The 19,000-nt window shown below is 46.4% G+C and overlaps 2 protein-coding genes across 3 annotated transcripts; both read right to left on the reverse strand.

Moving 5' to 3' along the window:
* Positions 1-8,228: 8,228 nt before the first annotated feature.
* On the reverse strand, positions 8,229-12,628 carry creg1 (cellular repressor of E1A-stimulated genes 1). 2 transcript variants are annotated; one of them, XM_084575375.1, is made up of 5 exons: positions 12,234-12,628; positions 10,252-10,371; positions 10,058-10,171; positions 8,821-8,940; positions 8,229-8,741 (listed from the first exon to the last, which is right to left on the reverse strand). In XM_084575375.1, exons 1-4 carry the CDS (start codon positions 12,528-12,530, stop codon positions 8,854-8,856), a joined length of 618 nt encoding a protein of 205 aa, XP_084431501.1. In that variant the 5' UTR covers positions 12,531-12,628; the 3' UTR covers positions 8,229-8,741; positions 8,821-8,853. The 2 variants fall into 2 exon arrangements, with proteins under 2 accessions (XP_084431501.1, XP_084431502.1); XM_084575376.1 differs by having other exon boundaries at positions 8,229-8,721; positions 8,852-8,940; positions 12,234-12,626.
* A 1,597-nt stretch (positions 12,629-14,225) lies between these two features.
* Positions 14,226-18,380, reverse strand: LOC311509924 (histone-lysine N-methyltransferase SETDB2-like). Its single transcript, XM_084575374.1, is given in 10 exon segments — positions 14,226-14,459; positions 15,288-15,376; positions 15,458-15,600; positions 15,692-15,741; positions 15,743-15,753; positions 15,757-16,019; positions 16,094-16,263; positions 16,643-16,971; positions 17,094-17,369; positions 18,062-18,380. Coding segments are annotated over 9 exon segments (1,473 nt in total). The 5' UTR covers positions 17,346-17,369; positions 18,062-18,380; the 3' UTR covers positions 14,226-14,293.
* Between the last annotated feature and the right edge of the window lie 620 nt (positions 18,381-19,000).

The following is a 19,000-nucleotide window of genomic DNA, read 5'->3' on the forward strand; positions in this document are numbered from 1 at the left end:
CAGACACGTAGCTCTGCACCAGACTCCATTAAAAAACATAAGAATTTAAGTAGACGCAGATTCGTAGCTCTGCACCAGACTCCATTTAAAAACATAAGAATTTAAGTAGACGCAGACACTTAGCTCTGCACCAGACTCCATTTAAAAACGTAAGAATTTAAGTAGACGCAGACACGTAGCTCTGCACCAGACTCCATTTAAAAACGTGATGATTTAAGTAGATGCAGACGCGTAGCTCTGCACCAGACTCCATTTAAAAACGTGATGATTTGCGCAAACGCAGACACGTAGCTCTGCACCAGACTCCATTTAAAAACGTGATGATTTGCGCAAACGCAGACACGTAGCTCTGCACCAGACTCCATTTAAAAACATAAGAATTTAAGTAGACGCAGATTCGTAGCTCTGCACCAGACTCCATTTAAAAACATAAGAATTTAAGTAGACGCAGACACTTAGCTCTGCACCAGACTCCATTTAAAAACGTAAGAATTTAAGTAGACGCAGACACGTAGCTCTGCACCAGACTCCATTTAAAAACATAAGAATTTAAGTAGACGCAGACACGTAGCTCTGCACCAGACTCCATTTAAAAACGTGATGATTTAAGTAGACGCAGACGCGTAGCTCTGCACCAGACTCCATTTAAAAACGTGATGATTTAAGTAGACGCAGACACGTAGCTCTGCACCAGACTCCATTTAAAAACGGGATGATTTACGCAAACGCAGACACGTAGCTCTGCACCAGACTCCATTTAAAAACGTTATGATTTAAGTAGATGAACACATTCAGCTCTGCACCAGACTCCATTTAAAAACGTGATGATTTAAGTAGACGCAGACGCGTAGCTCTGCACCAGACTCCATTTAAAAACGTGATGATTTAAGTAGACGCAGACGCGTAGCTCTGCACCAGACTCCATTTAAAAACATAAGAATTTAAGTAGACGCAGATTCGTAGCTCTGCACCAGACTCCATTTAAAAACATAAGAATTTAAGTAGACGCAGACACGTAGCTCTGCACCAGACTCCATTTAAAAACGTGATGATTTAAGTAGATGCAGACGCGTAGCTCTGCACCAGACTCCATTTAAAAACGTGATGATTTGCGCAAACGCAGACACGTAGCTCTGCACCAGACTCCATTTAAAAACGTGATGATTTAAGTAGACGCAGACACGTAGCTCTGCACCAGACTCCATTTAAAAACGTGATGATTTAAGTAGACGCAGACGCGTAGCTCTGCACCAGACTCCATTTAAAAACATAAGAATTTAAGTAGACGCAGATTCGTAGCTCTGCACCAGACTCCATTTAAAAACATAAGAATTTAAGTAGACGCAGACACGTAGCTCTGCACCAGACTCCATTTAAAAACGTGATGATTTAAGTAGATGCAGACACGTAGCTCTGCACCAGACTCCATTTAAAAACGTGATGATTTGCGCAAACGCAGACACGTAGCTCTGCACCAGACTCCATTTAAAAACGTGATGATTTAAGTAGACGCAGACACGTAGCTCTGCACCAGACTCCATTTAAAAACGTGATGATTTGCGCAAACGCAGACACGTAGCTCTGCACCGGACTCCATTTAAAAACGTGATGATTTAAGTAGAAGCAGTCGCGTAGCTCTGCACCAGACTCCATTTAAAAACGTGATGATTTAAGTAGATGAACGCATTCAGCTCTGCACCAGACTCCATTTAAAAAACGTGATGATTTAAGTAGACGCAGACACGTAGCTCTGCACCAGACTCCATTTAAAAACGTGATGATTTAAGTAGATGAACGCATTCAGCTCTGCACCAGACTCCATTTAAAAACGTGATGATTTAAGTAGACGCAGACACGTAGCTCTGCACGAGAGCAAAAATGTTTCAGCTAAAAATAAAAATAAATAAAAAATCTCGTTCGCTGAGTGTTAAAAATATTTGTCAGTAACCTGTGAGGTGTTCTCTCTCCAACCACAGTTCGTATCTGTAGATGTCTGAGCAGCAGTCGTGGTTTAGTTAATAATAACTTGACTGAACACAGTCACGTAAAGTTTCTGAGTAGAACAACGTTGAAGAGATTTAAGACGTTGACAGAAAATCTGACTCTATGCAGATGACGCTGTGGTTTCTTCTAGTTCAATTAAACCAGTCTGTTCAGGTTCAGACTCTCTCGACGGATGTTTTTTACTGTAATTAATTAAAGTTGAGTCTTCTCTGAAGGAAACATGTAAATCAAGTCGTCGACTCAAACTCAGACCAGACGCCGGTTTCTGAGCGTCAGTGGAAACTCGTGATTATCAGACGACACGTTCTTCCATCACAACCCTGAGATTTCGGTAAAAACACGTCAGAGCGTCCCTGAACGCAACGTCAGGTTTCACTGGACGTGTTTGGTTTGTCGAGGACGTCTGGATGTCTACAGACGTTCCAGATGTTCCAGATGTTCCAGCTCCGTCATTGTTTTGAAGCTAAAACGTGAAACTACCTAATTTCCTGTGAATGTGAACAGACGTCTGGAAACACGACGGTTTCTCGAAGCTGATGCTCAGAAACACGGTCTGAGGTAAACGTGAAGTCAGTAACATGAAGCTGTTTCCTGAATGAAAGTAGAGAAACAGAAATAAAAGACCAGCTCGTCTTTAATGAACTGTTGCTTAACTTTGTGTTTTCATCCTCCTCCATCTAAATGTATGTGTGTGTGTGTGTGTGTGTGGGGGGGGGGTCTGTTTACTAAAATAACCTGCTGCTATCTGCAGGAAGAAGAAGAAACGTTCGGTGTTATCTGAGCTCCGATGTATCACGACTCTTATCACTGTAGATTTACTCCGACTTATTTCTTAGAATATGTAGAAAAAACAGACAGACAGATGCTAACGGATGCTGACAGATGCTGAAAGATGTTAAATAGATGCTAAACAGATGCTAACAGCTAGCCTGATGAGCCAGACCCACATTAAATGTAGGGTCTGGACACTCTCCATAGGCAGGGCTCAACCGAAGGGGTGGGATAAACGGTTGTCTTTCAAACTCCCTCTCCACGCAATAGGACAGCGCTACAACCAATCAGAGCAAAGAAGAAGGTGACGTAGTCAGAGCGACGGAAAAGAGAGCTCCTTGCATGTGTTGTGGAAAAAACTTATCCTAATAGATATTAAATAGTTCTTGTTGCATCCTGTTTTTTTTTTTTTTATGAGTTCGCCTACAGGTTGAGTTTCTCCTGCATTAATCATTTTTAAGCTGTGGATCAAACTTTTGCCGTATCCGGTTGGCAAAACTCCAAATACATCCTTCTTTTGTAAGAACGACCTCAGTGCAGTTTCTTGTTCTTTTCTCAGAGAAAAGCTTAACTTCAAGTCTTTCAGAGCGGCGGCCAAAGCCGATTCGAAAGAAAGTTGTTCGCTAGCAGCAGCCATCGCTCTGGTAGTTCTAGCAGGATGGGGAACTCACGGAACTTATGGTCGCAGGTCAGTCGTCATCACGTTAAGCCCGCCCACCGACTCGTGATTGGCCCGGTCCATCTTGGATTTTTAGAAATCTCAAGTCAACGGAGAGTAACTAGACTGACCCTGGAAGCAAATGTAATTTGCTGCCGCGAGGGGCGCGTCTAGATTCTAGGCTAGCTAACGTCTGCAGGCTTAATAAAACTCAATCTAATAAACAACCTGATATCTGCAAAAAACTTCTTAAAGCATCCAAATAAATCTGGAAGAGGTCTGTTTTTCTAAAGTAGAACCGGAGTTCCACAGGGTTCTGTTCTCGTCCCACTTCTGTTTATATAATATTTTAACCCTTAATTGTCCCACAGTGGGGAAATTTCAGTTCCTTCTGTTTGACGGATCCTTTCGTTCACACACGATGTTTGCTCAGGACACCTCAGCCATGGACGCCTGCACCTCTCACCACTGATCCACAGCTCCCCCAAATATACATATATACACATATATATATATGTAGTTTATATAAGACAATATGATTTATTATCCGCTAAAAACTGAGCAATAAAAACTCTCTAAAGTGTTTAAATAAATCTGGAGTCCCACAGGGTTCTGTCCTGGTCCCACTCCTGTTTAGATATAAAACTCTATGCGTACGCTGCAGTCTTCTAACGGTGACACCAGGTTTCTGCTGGCAGACCTAGATGTTGTAGAACCAACAGATGTTGCCTCATATGTTGTTTTGCTGAAGACCACGTCTCGGTGTCGACAGTTTGCTCCTGAAACACCTCAAACCGAATCCAGGGCATGTCTGCAGTGTTTCAAAGACAGAAGCCTTCAGCCGTCGTCTCAGAGTCTTTCTGAAAGCCGGCGTCTCGGACCGTTTTCTGGTCACGTTATCGCGGCGTGGAGCCAAAACTCAGTTTGGGGAAAGACGCTTGACAGCTAGAGAAACCACAGAGCTGCTTCCTGAGCTCTTTGTGGTCGATTAATTTCCTTTCGCTGCGCCTCATAACACAGCTGTAATGTCAGCAGCACGCTCAGATCACATGGAGAGGACGATACGAAGCGTAAAAGTCTAAACTGGCACGAGAAACGTCAACGGCTCTGAAGGTACCCGGAGCTCGGGCTCGTTAGAAACCGTCTCAGATGGAACAACGAGCTGCATTCATTTAAAAACCATGACACAAAGATCCTTTAACAGCTGACGTGAAGGTTTTAAAGAAGGTCTCTTTGTTTACGTTTCTTCATAGGTTATAAAACGCTGGAGATAATAAACTAATTAACTAATGATGATGTAAAAACCTCCCAAATAAATATTAAAAGGTTCTGTTTTTATAAAGTACAACTGGAGTCCCACAGGGTTCTGTCCTCGTCCTACTTCTGTTTAGTTTAAATATAAAACTCTACGCAGACGACACGGACTTCTGCTATCTGCTAAAAAAAAAAAAAAAAAAAAAGAGGGCGATGAAAACTTCAAGATCAAATAAATACGGAAAGGTTCTGTTTTTATGAAGTAGTCCCACAGGGTTCTGTCCTCGTTCTACTTCTGTTCAGTTTAAATATAAAACTCTACGCAGACGACGCAGTCTTTTAACGCCAGGAATAAAGTTAATTTTAACGTTGTTATTTGAATCTGCAGCAGTTTAAACCAACATGTTCCGTCTCTGAGCTTAATAATCAGATGTTATTTTATTAAATCTGATTTTGATTCATCTTCTAATTAAGAGTTAAATAAAAAGTTTGATTCCTCGTCTGACTGAACTCAAACGAAGACTCCGTCACCGGACTATGAACCGGTCTATGAACCGGTCTATGAACTGGTCTATGAACCGGTCTATGAACTGGTGTCTTTATGGGTTAAACTGGTATTTAACACCTTTAATATAATCAATTATATAATTACCTTTAATGTTGATTTAAACTGAAATTCAACACGACACGTTTACATTTCACTGGTTTTTACTTTCAGCTGTTTTTTATCAACGTCAGATTAAGAAGAAATAAAATATAAATAAATATATTAAATAAATAAGTGACTTATAAATTATTTATCACGTGTTCAAACGGCTCCGTTGGGTTCGACTTGTGTTTTTATGGTTTAAACTGGTCTTTAATGGCCTGGATTTAATATTTAATATGTCCCTGCTTTACTCTGACGTCTTTAACGTCTCATCATTTTAATTAACGTTGTAAATTGTTATTTGTTCTGACTCGACTGAGATAAATAAAAGATTATTTCTATGATTTCTAATTATTTATAAACTTATTTCATGCTCCTCATTTTAACTGCGGCCCGGTCGATGCTCTGGAGGAGCGCTGGTGTGGACCGTCCAACATCGGACTGGACCGACGTTATTTAATTAAAACAATCATTTAAATTTAAATAACTTTTAAAGTTTAAGTCTCTGAACGTTGGTTGGTTGAACGCAGCCTCTTCAGCTGAATCTGCTGTTCAATAATACATCCTTTTTATACTGATTTAAAACAGTTTAAACTGGTTTTGTTTACACTGGTTTACACAGGTTTAACCTTGTTTTAACGTGTTTACTTTGGTTTAAACCGGTTTACACTAGTTCATACTGGTTTAAACTGGTTTACACTCTCTCATAAATACTGCTTTAGGGTTACACTAATCTGACCGTTTTACACCGTTATCTGAGTCTAAACTCTTCACGCTAAAAGTTTAATGAACAAAAGTGAAGAAAATACAAACGTTGGAGACAAGTGTTTCCAGCTAACGTTAGCATTCAGCTCAGATGAACCTAAAACAATTAAACACATGTTTCTTCATTGTAAAATCAAATAAAACAGGAATTGTTGTGAAGACGACAGAACAGATCGGTGCGCCCATTTCATGCTAACCCTTTGTTAGCTAACATGCTAACCGTACGTCTCAACTGGAAGCGCAGCTGTCAAAGCTAGCATAGCAAGCTAACAATGTCGCGTCGCCCTAATTTAATTTGAATCGTCTGGAGATAAAGATGAAGACGAAGAAGACAAAAGTAAACGACGAGCTCATTTCTGTTGAAGTGAATAAAACCTCCAACATGGCCGCCGCTCGTTATCAGCTGCTTTGAGGCTCTTTCTCAGGAACCAACCAGATTTCATCAGTGAGGTGAACCAGACGAGGAGCCAGAACAACTAAACTCTCTCCAACATCAACTCTTTCTGAGTCCAAGCAGACAAAGGGGGTCGATATAAGACCTGATCCATGAATCTGACCTGCCGGAGGAAACATCGAGGCCAGGACCACAAGGGCGCAAATCCACATCTGGAGCTCCATCCCGAACCGACTGGTCTCAGGCGCCGTCGACGAATGACTGAAGCAAAGAAGTGTTGTCTCTTGTTGTGTCAGGGTGAACAGGAAGTGGCGAGGAGCTGCCGAGGCAGGTGACACACAGTGACACACTTTTACTGAAGCTTCTCCAACACGTCAGCTCAGCTTCCTTTAATGTGAAATAACAGCACAAACACAACAGTTAGCATGGTATTAGCAGCTTAAATGTTAGCTTCATGTTTCATTTGGAATTACAGAAAACTTGACGTCGCTAGTTAGCTGAGCAACGTTTTCTAAACTTGGATAAACATTATTTTGTTAGTGACTTAAGCTAGCAGCTGTTCAGCTCACCAGCACTCACTTGTCCTGTTAGCAGGTTAGCTAGCTTTCTGGTAGATACGCTAAATGTAGCAGGTGTTCTGCCAACAAGCACTACCTGATTATTATTTCATTTAGGAGAAGCTAATATTAGCCCCAGTTAATTTTGTTGTTGGATAAACATTATTTTTCTTAAGTGTTAAGAGCTAAATGTAGCAGCAACATTTCTTATTAGTCAGTAATTCTGAAGCTAGCATTAGCAACAACGCACAAGAAAGATGTAGATACATTTGTTTTGCGTTGACGCCAATATGATTTCATTAGCAAGTTAAGCTAAATGCTTGGAGTGCGTTTAGCTTAACTTGCTAACAAAATGTTTATTCCATTATAAAATTATAAAATCATTATAAAATCAGTGGGGTTAATATTAGCTTCTACCAAAATGCTAGCTAATGTACTAACAGGACACGTTAATAGCTAGATAACGCCAGTTAGCCAAGCAGTTAAGTTGCTAACCAGAACGTTATGACAAGCATTTAGCACAACTTGCTAATTAAAACGTGTTCGTTTCAGTGCAAAGATAAATGTATTTACATGTATACCATCTTTAAGCTAAGATGTGTGTTGTTGCTAATGCTAGCTTCAGAACTGCTAACTGATATGCTAATAAGACATGTTGACAACCATACAGTAATGTGCTAACAGGACATGCTATGAACCAGTCAGTGCTGGTTAGCCAAGCAGCTGCTACATTTAGCCTAATTAGCTAATTTGCATCTCAAACATTATAAACGTGTTAAAATAAACAGACGAAGACATGTTGTTGTTGTTTGTCTCAAATCTTTATTTATACAAATAAAAAATAAAATTTCACAGCAAACTTTTTATCAACGTTTCTTCTTCGTCACAAAGACGTCGGAGATCGGAAAGTTGATCGAACATAAAACTCCTTATAAGGCACAAACACAAGCCCCGCCCCTCATTCATTAAAAGCCCCGCCCCTCGTTCATTAAAAGCCCCGCCCATCATTCCTAAAGTCTCGGCTTTATTTGGTGCATTTTTCAAAATAAGACACCAACTTCCTGTCCTTATTTTATCAACACTGTCACTCTGAACACAAACTTCTGCCTTTGAAGCAGGAACTCTAAATAAAAAAGGGTTCTACGTCGTCACCGAAAAGGAGACTCATGGGAAATGTAGTTTGCAGAACTAAAACCGATTCTGAAGTTATTGATTAAACGTGTTTCTGTTTGATAAAGTGCAGTTTGTGGTCACAGTGCAATCACCTTAAATCTTTGATTTGGTGGATGGAGTTTTGAATGGAGAAACAAAGTCAAAACAAAACGTAGAAGAAGATAACACTTTGAAAGATATAGAGTCATAATCAATAACATGTAGATTATAAAACTAATGGAGTAAAGTTTTCACTCTGTGGTTTTGATGTTGGTGGAGTCAGTCATCAGACCGACGGCTCCCTCTAGAGGCCAAACACCGGTACTGCAGATTCACTATTAAAGTTATTTAATTATTTACAATTAATTAAATATAATTAACTGATTCAATTATTAATAATAAATGTGTTTCATTTAATGATTTCACGTCAACTAGAAACTTGAAGAAACTAAAGAATGAATTCACGTTGATTCAAACCAACGACCTGCAGCAGGTCTCTGGGTCACAGGTTCCAGTCCTGAAAAGAAACAACAACATCTGATTATATATAAAATATAATTTACTATTTCTACCAGTTTTAACGTGATGCTCCACTGAGGACTACAAACACACACACATAGAGAACTACAGGAAGTAGCCGCTCTGACCGTCAGTGGTGCTTCCTGTACGGCGTCGCCTGGAAATATTCCTCCGGGGTCACGGTCTTCACGCCACCGAAATAATCCAACACCCACACCTGAAACGCAACTGGTCGTCTTAAATCCTCCAAAAAATACATGGAGTCTGGTTGGATTTGTATTAGCATTAGCTGTAGCACTGGTGTTAGTGCAGGTATTAGCATTAGCTGTAGTACTGGTGTTGGTGTAGGTATTAGCATTAGCTGTAGTACTGGTGTTGGTGTAGGTATTAGCATTAGCTATAGTACTGGTGTTGGTGTAGGTATTAGCATTAGCTGTAGGACAGGTGTTAGTAGCAGTATTAGCATTAGCTGGAGTACGGGCGTTGGTAGTAGTATTAGCATTAGCTGTAGTACTGGTGTTGGTGCAGGTATTAGCATTAGCTGTAGGACTGGTGTTGGTGCAGGTATTAGCATTAGCTATAGTACTGGTGTTGGTGCAGGTATTAGCATTAGCTGTAGGACAGGTGTTAGTGCAGGTATTAGCATTAGCTGTAGTACTGGTGTTGGTGCAGGTATTAGCATTAGCTGTAGTACTGGTGTTGGTGCAGGTATTAGCATTAGCTATAGTACTGGTGTTGGTGCAGGTATTAGCATTAGCTGTAGGACAGGTGTTAGTAGCAGTATTAGCATTAGCTGGAGTACGGGCGTTGGTAGTAGTATTAGCATTAGCTGTAGTACTGGTGTTGGTGCAGGTATTAGCATTAGCTGTAGTACTGGTGTTGGTGCAGGTATTAGCATTAGCTATAGTACTGGTGTTGGTGCAGGTATTAGCATTAGCTGTAGGACAGGTGTTAGTGCAGGTATTAGCATTAGCTGTAGTACTGGTGTTGGTGCAGGTATTAGCATTAGCTGTAGTACTGGTGTTGGTGCAGGTATTAGCATTAGCTATAGTACTGGTGTTGGTGCAGGTATTAGCATTAGCTGTAGGACAGGTGTTAGTGCAGGTATTAGCATTAGCTGTAGTACTGGTGTTGGTGCAGGTATTAGCATTAGCTATAGTACTGGTGTTGGTGCAGGTATTAGCATTAGCTGTAGGTCAGGTGTTAGTGCAGGTATTAGCATTAGCTGTAGCACTGGTGTTGGTGCAGGTATTAGCATTAGCTGCAGTATGAGTGTTAATACTGGGATTAGCATTAGCACTAGCTGTCCAGGTAGGTCCAGGTAGGAGCAGTACCTGCGTGATGTTGAACTTGGCGAAGAACCAGTTGTGATCCGTGGGCCAGTCGATCATCTCCGGGTGTCGACTGAACAGAGCCTTCTTTGCAAACTGGGCCTCGGTCCCGTTCACCTGGACAACAGGGTGGAGTCACGTGACCTGTCAGACTTTAACACCTGGACACGCAGGTGTGAAGAGGTGAGTGTTTGTACCTGGAGCACAGATCCAGACAGGATGATGTGGGCGCAGAGAGGACTCTGAGGGTCGAAGCCCTGCTGTCTGCAGTAGTCGGTCTGAGCCAGGGACATGGACAGGGACGCCTCAGGGTTCACCTGTAGGGAGGAGACAGGTCACATGACAGGTAACGCTCCTGACTGGTCACATGACAGGAAACACACCTGACTGGTCACATGACAGGTAACGCTCCTGACTGGTCACATGACAGGTCACATGACAGGTAACGCTCCTGACTGGTCACATGACAGGAAACACACCTGACTGGTCACATGACAGGTAACATGACAGGTAACACACCTGACTGGTCACATGACAGGTAACATGACAGGTAACGCACCTGACTGGTCACATGACAGGAAACACACCTGACTGGTCACATGACAGGTAACATGACAGGTAACACACCTGACTGGTCACATGACAGGTCACATGACAGGTAACGCTCCTGACTGGTCACATGACAGGAAACACACCTGACTGGTCACATGACAGGTAACATGACAGGTAACACACCTGACTGGTCACATGACAGGTAACATGACAGGTAACACACCTGACTGGTCACATGACAGGTAACATGACAGGTAACGCACCTGACTGGTCACATGACAGGAAACACACCAGACAGGTCACATGACAGGAAACACACCAGACAGGTCACATGACAGGTAACATGACAGGTCACATGACAGGTAACATGACAGGTAACGCACCTGACTGGTCACATGACAGGAAACACACCTGACTGGTCACATGACAGGTAACATGACAGGTAACGCTCCTGACTGGTCACATGACAGGTCACATGACAGGTCACGCACCTGACTGGTCACATGACAGGAAACACACCTGACAGGTCACATGACAGGAAACACACCTGACTGGTCACATGACAGGAAACACACCTGACAGGTCACATGACAGGAAACACACCAGACAGGTCACATGACAGGAAACACACCAGACAGGTCACATGACAGGTAACATGACAGGTCACATGACAGGTAACATGACAGGTAACGCACCTGACTGGTCACATGACAGGAAACACACCTGACAGGTCACATGACAGGAAACACACCTGACTGGTCACATGACAGGAAACACACCTGACTGGTCACATGACAGGAAACACACCTGACAGGTCACATGACAGGAAACACACCTGACTGGTCACATGACAGGAAACACACCTGACAGGTCACATGACAGGTAACGCACCTGACAGGTCACATGTCATGTCAGGTGACAGGTGACAGGTGTGTTTCCTGCTAACAGAGCCATGTGCTTGTGGCTGATGAACTTGTGCCTCCTGCTGACTCTGCGTGTTTAGCGGCAGTTGTCTGTCACATGACTTGAGCTCTGTCACGTGACTTGAGCTCTGTCACGTGACCAAGACGCTCAAACTGCTGAGTCACTGTGTGGAAAAACTACTGCGTCATGTTTAGTTGGACCGTTAAAGACTCGATTATTATTATTATTATTATTATTATATATTATATATTAGATGTTTAAACTAACAGGCAGCAGCAGAAACAACTTTTATTAAAATAATAACAGATATTAATGTGTTTTCAGTGTTTAATCATAAACGCTCCAAACACTGGAGATAACAGGAGATAACAGGAGATAAATACTAACATGGGACTTTTGAACGTTAAAAAGGCTAAACACTGAAAATAAATAATTTATAAATAGAATAAAGTTAATAATAGAGGCCTTACAGAGTTTGTAGTAAATGTGTGATAATTCTAATGGACTTCTGAACGGTCAGAGCCACTTTAAGTTCATGTAGCAACGTTGTAAATACACTATAGTGGAGGGAAGTCAGACTCACTAAATTCTACGATTTGTGAACGGAGTTTTGAACGGTGGCGCTTTAACTTCCTAAATGTTTAAACGTTGTTATTTTAGTGGTTAGTTTGACAAACTGGGACTTGACCCGGACTGGGCTCACCTCCAGGTCCTGCACGGAGATCTCCATGCGGGTCAGGTACATGTAGGGCACCCCGGAGCTGGAGCCGGACGGCCCGTCGCTCACCGAGAAGACGTTAGAGAACGGCTGACCCGCCACCGGCTTGTGGCTGGAGATGGTCGCCATGGAGGCCCAGTCACACTGGTGGGCGACGAAGCGCGCGACACGGGCCACCTGCTCGTGAGGCGGGATCCGGAACCGGCACGCGAGAGACGGGGAGAGGGAGGCCAGGGAGAGGCCGAGGAGGAGGACGCAGGCAGGCCGGAGAAGAGCGCTCATGGTCGGCGTCAGTGTCTGGAGGACGATCCTGGAGGAACCGGAGGAACCGGAGGAGAACCTGTTATAAACAACACGTACACATCCGGTCTGGGGTTTACACAATAAAAGCCTCCTTTGTATAACAGCAATTACAAAATAAAAGCTGTGGACATGATCCGGTTAACAGTTTCAGAATAAAAGCCTTCAATCTAGATTTGCAATTTCAAAATAAAAGCAGTGGATATGTCGATATTTATGGATAATTTAATTAATTTAAATCATCCAACGAGGACACATCCGGTCTGGGGTTTACACAATAAAAGCCCCCATTGTATAACAGCAATTTCAAAATAAAAGCTGTGGACAAGTTATTTTTACTTATACTAGTGCAGTGCCCGTTGGAAGTATGTATTCCTATAGTGGGAGCCTACAGGTGCTGTGTATGAGGAGTAGTGGAAATATTAGAGCGGAGAAAACCTATTTTACCGATATATTTTACATTTCTTATCCAAACAACGTCAAACTTAGCAGTGCACATCTTCGTGCCCGCAGCGAGACACCTGCCCAGTTTCAAATCCATCGGGCCAACGGTTCGCGAGATATGCGTGCCACAGACAGACAGACAGACGCTCCTTATTAGACAGACTAGTGCAGAGCCCGTAGATGTGCCAGAGTATTGTGTTTTTCGTATTGTTTAAGAGTCTAATAGCTTATCTGGTGAAAAGAGCAGGAAATAACAATAAGTACTGTTATGACTGTTATTAGAACAACAGGCACGAGACACCAAATATTGGCAAGTGAACAATGTTAATGCATCATTTTAGAAAAAGCTTTTTCAGTGTACATGTCGCCTTATTTGTACATTGTTTTTGAGTGGGTATGTTGCTTTGAAGTGATATTGAATGTGTATATCAATAGAGTGAATGAGAGGGTGTCAAATGTTTGCCCAAATAAAAATATTAACTGCAGTTTTGCTATTTGGGCAAATACAGTAGGCTACCTGGCTTGTGCAGACAGGTCAGTTCACAGATGCAGCCGCGTTAGTTTTCCTGCTCCTCGGCCATAATATGTGATTTCGAAATGTTTCGACAGGGATGTTCCAACGCAACGTTAGTTTTCCTTATGTATGGATGCTATGTATGCACTGTATGGCTAAATTCAACTCGGGATTACAGGGCTACAGGTCTGCCCGTGCACTCATGCAGCCGTCCGATGTGAGAGAGTGGCCGGTGCACTGTGGTGTGACAGGGGGCGTGGCTACAGTCAGACGGAGCAGAAGAACGGTAAATGAGTAAATGCTTGTTTTAACGATATCTTTAGTGTTTATGGTCTAAAAACCACGAAACTTTGCACTGCACTCCCGCGAACCATTGGGAAGATACACAGCAAATTTGAGGTGGATCGGATAAGTGGTTCGAGAGTTATGCGTGGAACAGACAAACAGACACACAGACAGACGCTCCTTAGATAGATAATCCAACGAGGACACATCCGGTCTGGGCTTTCCAGAATAAAAGCCTCCTTTCTATAACTGTAATTTCAAAATAAAGGTCGTGGTTATCTTCGGATCATTATTTGATGATTTCAAAGCTTTATTTTGGAATTCTGAAAGGAAATGACGTGCCACACAGGACACCCTTTCAAAATAAAACGGCCGACAATGATTTGAGTTGATTTTAAAATTTATTACAAAAAGTTTCTACAAAGAAGAAGAAGAAGAAGAAGAAGGAGGAGGAGGAGGAGGAAGAGGAGGAGGAGGAGGAGGAAGAGGCTTGAACAGATGATCAGAGGTCGTGACCTTCGACCTCACACACATCACACAGGTTCTCCTCGATGACAAACTGTCCCTGGCAACCGTTGCTACCGCAGAGACAGGGCACTTCCTGTTGGTGTGGAGAGGCAGCGTCAGAGGAGTAGTTCCAGGTCAGCTCAGAGCCGGCCTTCAGAGACCTGAGACACGGGGACAGAGACAGGGTCAGGGACAGAGACGGGGACGGGGACAGGGTCAGAGATGGAGACAGGAACACGGACAGAGACAGAGACAGAGACAGAGACAGGGACACGGACAGAGACAGAGACAGGGACAGAGACGGAGACAGAGACAGGAACAGAGACAGAGACAGGGACAGAGACGGAGACAGAGACAGGAACAGAGACGGAGTCAGGTACAGAGACAGGGACAGGAACAGGAACAGAGACGGAGACGGAGACGGAGACAGAGACAGGAACAGAGACAGGGACGGAGACAGGGACAGAGACGGAGACAGAGACGGGGACAGAGACGGGGACAGAGACGGGGACAGAGACAGAGACGGAGACAGAGACAGGAACAGAGACGGAGTCAGGTACAGAGACAGGGACAGGAACAGGAACAGAGACGGAGACGGAGACGGAGACAGAGACAGGAACAGAGACAGGGACGGGGAACGGAGACAGGGACAGAGACGGGGAGAGAGACGGAGACAGAGACAGGAACAGAGACGGAAACAGGAACAGGAACAGAGACGGAGACGGAGACGGAGACGGAGACGGGGACAGAGACGGGGACAGAGACAGAGTTAAATAAGACACTGACTCCCCTCCCCCCCCCCTCCTCCCCTTCCTCCCCCCCCTCTTCCTCTTCCTCCTCCCCCCCTCCTCCCCTTCCTCCCCCCCCTCCTCTTCCTCCACCTCCCCCCCCCCTTCCTCCTCCCCCTCCTCCTCCTCCTCCTCCTCTTCCCCCCCCCCCCCTCCCCTTCCTCCCCCCCCCCCACCTCCCCCTCCCCTCCTCTTCCTCACCTGCTGGTGAAGAAGGCGATGAGGGGGAACCCGGGGTCGTGTGAGTCTGTGAACACGTTCTGGAGGAACATGTTGGGACGACAGCTGTGCTGTAGAGACAGAGACAGGACAGGAGTTTCACAATAAAAGCCTCCTTCCTGTGTGGGCCTTCAGAATAAAAGCAGACTCACGTTGATGAAGCGGCTCACGTTTCCCTCCTTGCTGGCGTCCACGACACACACGTCCTCCGCCCTCGCCGCCCGCTTCAGACCCCGCCCCTCCTGCGTGCCGTTCACGCCGTGAAGCTTCGTCGTCACGGCAACCTTCTGGTCACCTGCCAGACGGCGTCCGAGAAGCGTCCAGGTTATTGTCACGGTCTGGTTTCAGGGCGCGTCAGAATGTGAGCGTGTGAAATACGAGCGTACCTGAAGGGGGCGTCGGCTCCGCTCCCCGCCGCCGCCGCCGCCGCCTGAAACACACGGCGCCGTCAGTCTGAGGTCAACACGTAGCCCGAGGAGAACCGGGTCAGACTCACCTGGTCGGACGGTCTCTGGATCACCGGGACGTGCAGGGGGGGGGACGTGGGCGGGGACAGAGTAGGGGGCGTCTCCAGGAGGTTGCTCCGCCCCTCCAGTACCGGCGGGGCCAGCCACTCGGTGACGACCTCCACCTCATCGTCCGACGGGAGGTCGACCCTCGCCAGCTTCGGGGGGGGCAGCTCGGCGGGAGTCAGGACCCTCTGCAGGACCACCCCTGAACACACGGGCCGGGGCGTTAGCGTTAGCGTTTAGGCTCCGCCTCCCCGTCCTCACCCCGCAGAGTCTCACCTGCATAGATGCACACGAACGTGCCGCGGTCCAGGTCGTCACGGCAACGCACCCCCCAGCCCCGGTCCTCGGTGCGGAAGACCTGGAGCCGGACTCTGATGCCCCTCTGGACCAGACGGTTCTGGCAGCGGGACCGGTCACAGCCGCACCAGGGCCCGCACTCAAACAGCCTGTTTCACAATAAAAGCACCGGCCGCTCACTCAAACAGCCTGTTTCACAATAAAAGCACCGGCCGCTCACTCAAACAGCCTGTTTCACAATAAAAGCACCGGCCGCTCACTCAAACAGCCTGTTTCACAATAAAAGCACCGGCCGCTCACTCAAACAGCCTGTTTCACAATAAAAGCACCGGCCGCTCACTCAAACAGCCTGTTTCACAATAAAAGCACCGGCCGCTCACTCAAACAGCCTGTTTCACAATAAAAGCACCGGCCGCTCACTCAAACAGCCTGTTTCACAATAAAAGTCTCGTTTCACAATAAAAGCCTCGTTTCACAATAAAAGCACCGGCCGCTCACTGAACCGTTGGGCCTGGTTTCGGCTCTTACCCCGACGGCACCGCCTCCTGCAGCCTGTGGTGGCGGTAGTGACGCCCCCCGGTCGTCATGGCGACGCAGCGGCAGCGCGCGGCGTCCGTGCAGCCGTCCGTGCAGTCGCAGCAGACGGCGAACGGCGCCGGGCCGCGGCTCAGGAAGCAGCCGTGGGGCCAGCGCTCCTTCCTGTAGCGGAAGTCTGGCGGCCGGGCGCCGTCGTCCCCCACGCACAGCTCCACCGGCGTAGGCTCCGCCCCCCGGCTCAGGTCCTGCTCCGGACTACGAGGGCCCGCCGCCTCGGGGGGGTCCAACCGGACCGCCGGGTTGAAGGTGAAGAAGTCGACCTGCAGGAGGAGGAGGAGGAGGAGGAGGAGGAGGAAGAGGAGGAAGAGGAGGAGCATGAGGAGGAGGCGTTTCCAGACGGGCCCTGAACGCAGCGTTCTCATTGGTCCGTTCATTAACTCACCTGTAGGACGTCGTAGCTCTCCGTCACCAACAGGAAGTGCATCACGTCGTCATAGTTACGGAGGCTCTGTCCACACGGCGCTTTGTAGATGACGTCCCAGTTGTCGTCTTCCTCCTCCTCCTCCTCTTCCTCCTCCTCCTCCTCGCCGTCACAGGCCCCGCCCCTTGGCACAGCGCTCAGCCTCTTAAAGCCGCAGAGCAGCGGCACCTTGAGCGGGTTCTGAGCCCAGAACAGAGGACTGCACTGAGGCATGCTGGGTAATCCGGACAGGCAGGCCTGGGGGGGGGGGGGAGAACAGAGGAGAACGTCTGAGAGGAGAACGTCTCAGAGGAGAACGGTTCTATTTAACACAACAGAGGAGAACGTCTCAGAGGAGAACAGTTCTATTTAACACAACAGAGGAGAACATCTCAGAGGAGAACGGTTCTATTTAACACAACAGAGGAGAACGTCTCAGAGGAGAACGGTTCTATTTAACACAACAGAGGAGAACGACTGAGAGGAGAACGGTTCTATTTAACACAACAGAGGAGAACGTCTCAGAGGAGAACGGTTCTATTTAACACAACAGAGGAGAACGTCTCAGAGGAGAATGTCTCAGAGGAGAACATCTGAGAGGAGAACGTCTCAGAGGAGAACGTCTCAGAGGAGAACATCTGAGAGGAGAACGTCTCAGAGGAGAACGTCTCAGAGGAGAACGGTTCTATTTAACACAACAGAGGAGAACGTCTCAGAGGAGAATGTCTCAGAGGAGAACATCTGAGAGGAGAACGGTTCTATTTAACACAACAGAGGAGAACGTCTCAGAGGAGAACATCTCAGAGGAGAACGTCTCAGAGGAGAACGGTTCTATTTAACACAACAGAGGAGAACGTCTCAGAGGAGAACGTCTCAGAGGAGAACGGTTCTATTTAACACAACAGAGGAGAACATCTCAGAGGAGAACATCTCAGAGGAGAACGTCTGACCTTGGAGCAGGGGTGGAGCTGGTACTGCAGCTGGACGGGGACCAGAGGAGGCAGCAGCTCCTCTCTGGCTGCAGGAGGTGCTGCTGAGCTACACGGTCCGTTGAGAGGAGCAGAGGAAGAGGAGGAGGAGGAGGAGGAGGAGGATGAAGGGCTGTGATACAGCAGCTCACCTGGAACAGAAACACTCTGAGATCACGGTTCTCAATAGGCTCGTTGGACTTGTCTGCGCCTGTCTGAGTCTGACTTGCTTACGTCAGCGTGATCTTACGCCGACTGTAGGGGTGGAGCATAAAACGCCGTCTGTAGGGGCGGAGCATAAAACGCAGACTGTAGGGGTGGAGCATAAAACGCCGACTGTAGGGGTGGAGCACAATACGCCGACTGTAGGGGCGGAGCATAAATACGCCGACTGTAGGGGTGGAGCATAAATACGCCGACTGTAGGGGTGGAGCATAAAACGCCGTCTGTAGGGGTGGAGCATAAAACGCCGACTGTAGGGGTGGAGCATAATACGCCGACTGTAGGGGTAGAGCATAAAACGCCGTCTGTAGGGGTGGAGCATAAAACGCCGACTGTAAGGGTGGAGCATAAAACGCCGACTGTAGGGGTGGAGCACAATACGCCGACTGTAGGGGTGGAGCACAATACGCCGACTGTAGGGGTGGAGCATAAAACGCCGACTGTAGGGGTGGAGCATAAAACGCCGACTGTAGGGGTAGAGCATAAAACGCCGTCTGTAGGGGTGGAGCATAAAACGCCGACTGTAGGGGTGGAGCATAATACGCCGACTGTAGGGGTAGAGCATAAAACGCAGACTGTAGGGGCGGAGCACAAAACGCCGTCTGTAGGGGTGGAGCATAAAACGCAGACTGTAGGGGCGGAGCATAAAACGCCGTCTGTAGGGGCGGAGCACAAAACGCCGAGTGTAGGGGCGGAGCA

Source organism: Chelon labrosus (genome assembly GCF_963514085.1).
Source record: "Chelon labrosus genome assembly, contig: SCAFFOLD_266, whole genome shotgun sequence".
NCBI lineage: Eukaryota > Metazoa > Chordata > Actinopteri > Mugiliformes > Mugilidae > Chelon > Chelon labrosus.

Bases quoted from the DNA above. Each gene is read 5' to 3' on its own strand.
- creg1 (XM_084575375.1), bottom strand. From the start codon at position 12,530: ATGAGCGCTCTTCTCCGGCCTGCCTGCGTCCTCCTCCTCGGCCTCTCC. The intron at 10,372-12,233 runs GTGAGCCCAGTC...TCCTCCCTACAG, and splicing joins TCTCCGTGCAGGACCTGGAG to GTGAACCCTGAGGCGTCCCT. The intron at 10,172-10,251 runs GTACAAACACTC...CCTGTTGTCCAG, and splicing joins TGTCTGGATCTGTGCTCCAG to GTGAACGGGACCGAGGCCCA.